Below are 8,194 nucleotides of genomic sequence, written 5' to 3'. Positions count from 1 at the left end.
GATAGCTTTAGAATTTGCCTGGATGAAAATTCAAAAAGCGAAAATATAATAGAACATTTTAATATTATAGCAGCCACCGTTAAAGAGAGTCTGAGGACGGTTTCCAGGACTAGGTCGAAAAATGGTAGAAGATGGTTCGATCATGCATGCACTAAGGCCCTGACTGAGCTTAAGCATGCCATTCACCGGGAACCCCGGGACCCCTCCTTAATAAGGGATTTAAGGAACCGTTACAATTTGGCACTGCAACAGAGGAAGAATACCATAAAGAGGATGGTTTGGGAAGAACTATGTGATGCCTCACAGTCTAAAGATACATCTGCATTTTGGAGGGTGGTTAATGCGCCTCTCCTTTTTGATAATACTAAGGCTCGTTTAGAAATTGCAATTAGTGAGGATGACTGGGTCACACATTTTTCCACACTCTATATGTGCTTAGAACAGAGCTCACATAAAGTTTCTACCTCACTATGTGTGAAAGGGATGGATGTACAAAAAGTAGCGGTTACTCCATTGGAGATCCTACGGGAGAAAGGGGAGGTTGCCGAAAAAATAGTGGTTACCCTGCCTGAGGTCTTACTGAGCCTGAAAGCTACAAAGAGCGGAAAGGCAGCAGGTCCAGATGGGATCCCAGCTGATCTATATAAAGCAAACAGCGATTTCTGGGGCCCCATTCTGGTACAGCTCTTTAATGCAGCCTTAGCGAGGGGCTTAAGTCCGTCATGGTTTACATCTATTATCGTTCCCATTTATAAAAAGGGGGATAGATAAAATTGTGCATGTTATAGGCCAATATCCCTACTCGATTCATCTATAATAAAAATCCTCGGTAGAGTAATTTTAGCAAAATTACAAAACTGGGCGGAGGAAAACGGGGTAATAAGTGACCTACATTTTGGTTTTCAAAGGGGCATAGGAACTATTGAGCAGTGCTTAAATCTATTTCTTGTACAGCAGAATTATATATCGATAAAGAAGGAGCGCCTATATTTTACAATCAATCAATCAATCAAGCATTTGTATAGCGCGCTACTCACCCGGAGGGTCTCAAGGCGCTTGGGGGAGGGGGGTCCGCTACTGCTCGAACAGCCAGGTCTTGAGTTGCTTCCTGAAGGAGAGGTGGTCTTGGGTCAGGCGGAGGTGGATGGGGAGGGAGTTCCACGTCTTGGCAGCCAGGTAGGAGAAGGATCTTCCTCCTGTTGTGGCTCTTCGGATGCGGGGGACGGTGACGAGGGCGTGGCTGGTTGATCGAAGCTGGCGGGTGGGAGTGTAGAAGGTCACGCGGTCGTTGAGGTATCTTGGGCCTTGGTTGTGGAGAGCTTTGTGTGCGTGGGTGAGGAGTCGGAACGTGATTCTCTTGCTGACGGGGAGCCAGTGCAGGTTTCTCAGGTGTACGGAGATGTGGCTGTGTCGGGGAATGTCCAGGATGAGGCGTGCTGAGGCGTTCTGGATGCGCTGGAGTCGTTTCTGGAGTTTGGCTGTGGTTCCGGCGTAGAGGGAGTTGCCGTAGTCCAGTCGGCTGGTGACGAGGGCCTGGGTGACCGTCTTCCTGGTTTCGGTGGGGATCCACCGGAAGATCTTACGTAGCATGCGTAGGATGTTGAAGCATGATGCGGAGACGGCGTTGACTTGTCTGTTCATGGAGAGGGAGGAGTCCAGGACGAAGCCCAGGTTGCGTGCGTGGTCTGTTGGTTTGGGTGCGCTGCCAAGGGCAGGGGGCCACCAGGAGTCGTCCCAGGCGGAGGGTGATGATCCCAGGATGAGGACTTCCGTCTTATCTGAGTTCAGTTTCAGGCGGCTGTTCGTCATCCACTCGGCTACGTCTTTCATCCCTTCATGTAGGTTGGTTCTGGCGGTGGCGGGGTCGTTGGTGAGGGAGACGATCAGCTGGGTGTCGTCGGCGTAGGAGATGATGTTGAGGTTGTGTTGGCGTGCGATGGCTGCGAGGGGGCTCATGTAGACGTTGAAGAGGGTGGGGCTGAGTGATGATCCTTGTGGTACGCCGCAGATGACTTTGGTGGCCTCGGATCTGAACAGGGGTAGGCGGACTCTCTGTGTTCTTCCGGCGAGGAAGGAGATTATCCATTCCAGTGCCTTCTCCTGGATACCAATGTTGTTGAGGCGCTGCACTAGGGTGCGGTGGCAGACCGTGTCGAACGCCGCGGAGAGGTCCAGGAGGATGAGGGCCGTTGTTTCCCCGTTGTCGAGCAAAGCTCGGATGTCGTCGGTGGCTGCGATGAGGGCGGTCTCGGTGCTGTGGTTGGCCCGGAAGCCGGACTGCGAGTGGTCGAGGGATCCGTTCGTCTTGAGGAAGGCGGCCAGTTGTCTGTTGACGGTTTTCTCGATGACTTTGGCCGGAAAAGGAATGAGCGAGATGGGGCGGTAGTTTTTGAGGTCGGTGGGGTCCGCTGATGGTTTCTTCAGTAGGGCGCTGAGTTCGACGTGCTTCCAGCTCTCTGTGAATGTGGCGGTGTCGAAGGAGGCGTTGATGATGTCCCGCAGGTGGGGTGCGATGATGGAGTCGGCCTTGTTGAAGATGTGGTGAGGGCAGGGGTCGGTTGGAGATCCTGAGTGGATGGAGTTCTTCGTGCGGATGGTGTCTTCGGTGTTGACTGGGGTCCAGGCGCGGAGGGTGGTGGTGGGGGGCGTTGTTCCGGTCGTAGGGTGCGTTGGCTGTGTGCTGAAACTGCAGTGTATGTCTGCGATCTTGCTGTGGAAGAACGAGGCGAGCGAATTGCAGAGGTCTTGTGAGGGCGTGATGTCGTTGTTTCCGGTGCTGGGGTTCGAGAGCTCTTTGACGATGTTGAAGAGTTCCTTGCTGTTGCGGGCGTTGTTGTCCAGTCGTTCCTTGAATGCGGATTTCTTGGTGGCGTGGATCAGCTGGTGATATCTTCGAGTGGCGAGCTTGAGGGTGGTCATGTTGTCTGTAGTTGGGTCTCTGCGCCAGGCTTTCTCGAGGGCCCAGCAGTTCTTCTTGGAGCTCTTGAGTTCGTCGGTAAACCAAGATGCTTTCTTGGTGCCGGGTCTGGCGGGGGGGTCTTCAGTGGAGCGAGGTCGTCTGCGCAGTTGCTGATCCATTTCGTGAGGTTGTTGGCGGCTTGGTTGGGGTTCGCTGATCTGGTGGGGGGGTTCTGGCTCAGGGATGTGGTGAGCTGGTCGGCAGTGATCTTGTTCCAGCTTCTGCGGGGGACCAGTTGCGGGTGGAGGTGAGTCGTGGTCCTTCTGAAGCTGAAGTGGACGCAGCTGTGGTCTGTCCAGTGGAGTCCGGTGGCGTGGCTGAAGGTGATGTCCTTGCTGGAGAAGACGGGGTCGAGCGTGTGGCCGGCGTAGTGGGTGGGGGTGGTCACCAGTTGCTTGAGTCCGAGGTTGGCAAGGTTGTCCAGCAGGGTGGTGGTGTTGCGGTCGTTGTTGTTCTCCAGGTGGAAGTTGAGGTCCTGAGGAGGATGTAGTCAGCGGAGGGGAGGGCGTGCGGGCTGATGAAGTCGGCAATGTGTTCGCTGAATTGTGTGCGAGGTCCCGGGGGTCTGTAGATGAGGGTGCCTCTGAGGGTGGTCTTGGGGTCGGTGTGGATCTGGAAGTGCAGGTGTTCGGCGGCTGTGAGGGTGTCTTCGGAGTTGGTCATGATGCGGATGGTGTTCTTGTGGACGATGGCGATGCCTCCTCCATTCTGGTTGGCGCGGTCCCTCCGGGTAATCTTGTATCCGTCCGGGATGGCGATGTCGGGTGCTGAGGAGGCGTTCATCCAGGTTTCCGTGAGGAAGGCGACGTCTGGGCATGTGGCGTCGAGCAGGTTCCAGAGTTCCACTGCGTGCCTGTGGACGGAGCGGGTGTTGAGCAGAATGCACTTCAGGTGCTTCAGGTGGTTGCTGTTGGTGCTTGGCTTGGCGGGTGCGGTACGGGTCCGGATGCAGGAGAACTTGCAGGATTGGCAGGTGAAGGGTCCGTGGGTGCGTCTTGGAGTGGCTCTGCAGCAGCCGGGGCTCCGGCCGGTGTTGAGTACGATGAGAGTGGCGGCGTTGTAGGTTTTGCGGGTGGGCTGGCATCTGCGGGGGCCAGGGGGTCTGGCGCTGGGCGCGGGCCAGTTGCGGACGGGCGCAGACGGGCTTGCCTTAGGCGCGCCTTTGGCACGCCAGCGGCGCGGCTGCTGCGCGCGGCCGCTGCGCGGCCTCCATGTGAGTGGGAGAGGGAGGGAGGAGCAGGTGGGAGCGGGGCGGCCAATAGGGTGCGAGGGGGGCAGAGCTATGGGACGCAGTGGCCAATAGGGTGCGAGGGGGCGGAGCTACGGGACGTGGCGGTGGGAAACGGGCAGCGAGGGGGAGACGCGGGGAAAGACAGAAGAAAAAAGGGACACAATCTGGGCACCAAAGGAGAGGGGGAAAATCAAGGCAGCAAAATACACAGGTACAGTGGGGGAGAATCACTCACTCGTGGGTACAGAAGAGAAGGAGGGCACAGTCACTCTTAACGCAGGCAGACACAATGCAGCAGCGGTCAGTGGTCACACAGGGGGCTGCGTGGCGGTGAGGGAAGCGACCTGCCTGGTAAACAGGGTCAGAGGTCGCTCTCTCTACCGCTGCGCAGCCTCCATATGAGTGGGAGAGGGAGGGAGGAGCAGCTGGGAGGTGGGAGCGGGGCGGCCAATAGGGTGCGAGGGAGCGGAGCTACGGGACGCGGCGGCGGGAAACGGGCGGCGAGGGGGAGACGCGGGGAAAGACAGAAGAAAAAAGGGACACAATCTGGGCACCAAAGGAGAGGGGGACAATCAAGGCTGCAAAATACACAGGTACAGTGGGGGAGAATCACTCACTCGTGGGTACAGAAGAGAAGGAGGGCACAGTCACTCTAACGCAGGCAGACACAATGCAGCAGCGGTCAGTGGTCACACAGGGGGCTGCGTGGCGGTGAGGGGAGCGACCTGCCTGGTAAACAGGGTCAGAGGTCGATCTTACTTCTGCTTTTGATTGTGTGTCCCATGATAAATTATGGAAACTGATGCAAAGGATGGGCGTGGATGATTCGATTATTTGCTTCTTGAGGGAGCTGTATTCTGGGGCTACAGCTACTGTTCGCTATGGAAAAGGGGGGAATGTAGTAGATATTTTGGGATAGGGCGTGGAGTACGCCAGGGCTGTGTCCTGGCCCCTTTCCTTTTCCTGATCTACATAAATGGGTTGGAGTGTTGCCTACTGCAGGAGTGCAGAGATGTGCCTATTGTTGGTACTCGGCGTATCCCTGCGCTCCTGTATGCGGACAATGCTGTCTTAATGGCGAGAACACCAATTGCCCTACAAAATTTAATAGTATCCTTCAATAAGTTCATGCACAGTTTGGATTTAAAAATCAACTGTACTAAAACTTTTACCATGAACTGTGTAACACGATCCAAGAAGAAGATGAAAACTATGCAAATAAATAATGTTTGCTTAGAAAACACGCCCACCTTTTCTTATTTAAGCATCTTGTTTCATGAGACTGGCTCATGGACAAGTGCGATTAGGGCAAGAACACTTTTGTTCTCAAAGACAATAATGGCTTTAAAGAGCTTTATACAGAAACTGGGAAAGAAGCCCTTCAGGGAAATTTTAACTGTGTATAATGCAACGTGTATATCGGTGGCTGTGTATGGAGCAGGACTCTGGGGGTATGCCAATATAAACGCTATGCAATTAATTGAAAATAAGTTTATGCGGTACATGCTGTCTGTACCCGATAGTATTGCAACCCTTAATTGTCATGAAGAGCTGGGGCAGCCGTATATCTCAGATAAAATAAGAATTCAGCCCATTTTACTATGGCACAGGGTTTGGACTGTCAATGAGTGTGTTGTAAATCGTGCTATACTTCAGGATGTGCTACAACTTGAAAACGTAAATGTTTTCAAATGGTTAAAGTATGTGAAGACCTTTCTGACAGAAACTCACTGTCAACAATATTTTGAGGATCCACTTTCAATGGTACACATCTCTAGAAAATTACTGAAAAAATTATGCATGGAACACCTCAGGGAAAAAAGATTGTTAGAGGAAGTAAAGAAAAAGACAGTGTGTTCTCATCAGATGATACTGAGTGGTGCTAAATTACAACCATACTTATGCCTCTCTATGTCAAACTATGATAGATTTTGCCTTACACGTTTTAGATTTAATATTGTTTTTAGATTATTAACTTTCCCAGAAATGAACTCTTGGTCCAAGGAACTGTGTTTATGCCCATGTGATGAACTATCTTCGCAATCTGACATGTGCTGTTTTTCTGCAGATTTTATATCTTGCCCCGTAGGAAATTTATTGTCCCAATTCTTAAAGAGATGATGGCAAAAAGATGCTGTCCAGCGTTTTTAGATTTGCAAAGAATGGACACTGTATTTATTGTTGCTTCTTTGACAGAATTTTTTTAATATGTTTTTAAACTGCGTAAATCGATGGATGGATAATTTTAACGGTCCATATAGAAAATTTGCACTTCTCCCCTGTAATAGCAACTATGTATTGAGTTATTTTTAATTGTATTTGTATTTTTGTTGCTTTTATGGTTACTGTTTGTTAACCGAATAAAGTACATTTTGACTTTGACTTTGATAAGCATGCTGAAAAACTGTGGAAAGGGCATTCTCCCAAAACGTTTATTCTGTTTTACGCAGGGTGACCAATGAACGTTGTCTGCCTAAAGTTTTTTAAGCTAATATTTGAATAATAATTTTTTTTGTGTTGTTTAAATAAAAAAGTACAATTTCAACTAACTCTCTCGCTCACTAACTGACTGACTAACTTTCTCACTAAATAACCACCTAACTCACTCTCTCTCTCACTAGCTAACTCTCTCACTCTCTCTCTCACTAACTAACTCACTTACTCTCTCACTAACTAACCAACTGACAAACTGACTCTCTCACTAACTCTATAACTAACTGACTCTCTCACTCTCTATCTCACTAAATAACTAACTCTCTCACTCACTAACTGACTAACTAACGAACTCTCTCACTAACTGTTATACAGGTACTATTTCACAACCTTCACCCTCCTGTTATTTATGCCCCCCCCATAACCAAAAAACCATAACAAGCAACCATCCGGACATGCATATGAAAGTTGTACGCATTAAAAGGCCAATAAAAAAAAACAACAGATTATTTATTGTGAATACTTTTTTTATATGGACGTTTAGTTGTTCATAATGCTTTCTTGATCAAATATATGGTAACAGAAATGCTTCTAACACTTCTTTATTTTAACCTTTCAGCATGCTGCACACTTCTATACAGCACAGAATAAACACATACGCAAAGTCAATATCTCTAGCTAAACACTTATAAGGTCCCAAAAGCGAGACCTATTGGCTATGCCAATGCTTGTTATGCTTGTCCTGAAACTTGGCAATCTCTGCCTCTGAATATTGAATCACACCAGGTCACACTAGCTGCAAAAGTTGACAGGCAGCAAATCAAATAATGCAGATTAGCATTTGACTGGTGCAAGTCGAAATGTATAAGTATTATCTGCTTGTTTTGTCCGCCCCCCCCCCCTGTGTGGTTATTCTAAATGCTTGCATTGCATTGGGGGGGGGCGCTAAATTGTGCATCATTGGCTCCACTGCATAGATACTCCTTATGTGGCAAGGCCTCCCTTGCTATGTTCGAATTTGGAGCTGTTCATAGCTGGTAAGAAGTACAACTTATATCCCTGCAGTGCTGTTGGTGATTGCCACCAAGTTTCTTGGAATGAGATGATATCGAATTTTTGAAAATAAGATTGCAGTTCTGGGTCCAGAGTCTTATCTCCCAAGATGGTGATGTTCCAGGAGCAAAGTTTCAGAGTGTTTTTAGTTTTCGGTGTGGTGAGCTTAATATGTCACAGACTTTAACTTTTGGTGTTTATGGACCTGGATAAACAACTCCACTCTTGTGAGACTGTGCTTTTGGTTGTATTTGTCCTATGGACCAGCTGCTCTCTGAATTCTATGCTCTCGGGGCTTTTACTGCGGGCTCCTTGCAGCTCTGAGTATGATCGTGTGCTCGGTTGGGGCCATAGCTTCATGCCCCAGGCAGTGAGTTTGGTGTGTTCTTGCAAACCTTTCTCGGCTAGGTCTGGTGTGGCCCAGACTGTTTTAGTTGCTTCCACTCCCGGTTGGTCTGGTGACTCTACAAATTCAACTGACTCCAGGTCATTGGTTTTTAGGTTCTTCAAACTGCTGA

The 8,194-nt window shown here is 49.8% G+C and overlaps 1 protein-coding gene across 1 annotated transcript in view; it reads left to right on the top strand.

The window, feature by feature from the left end:
* Positions 1 to 483: 483 nt before the first annotated feature.
* Positions 484 to 8,194, top strand: part of LOC146829886 (vomeronasal type-2 receptor 116-like) — a 77,495-nt gene continuing 69,784 nt past the window's right edge. The window contains exon 1 of the mRNA XM_085606561.1: positions 484 to 678. Coding sequence (XP_085462687.1) covers positions 484 to 678 — 195 coding nt within the window. The remainder of the gene's footprint in view (positions 679 to 8,194) is intronic.

The sequence above is a fragment of the Triturus cristatus genome, chromosome 5_2 (genome assembly GCF_964204655.1).
Source record: "Triturus cristatus chromosome 5_2, aTriCri1.1, whole genome shotgun sequence".
NCBI lineage: Eukaryota > Metazoa > Chordata > Amphibia > Caudata > Salamandridae > Triturus > Triturus cristatus.
Note: the sequence above shows the minus strand (reverse complement) of the source record. Positions and strands in the feature narration are given on the sequence as shown.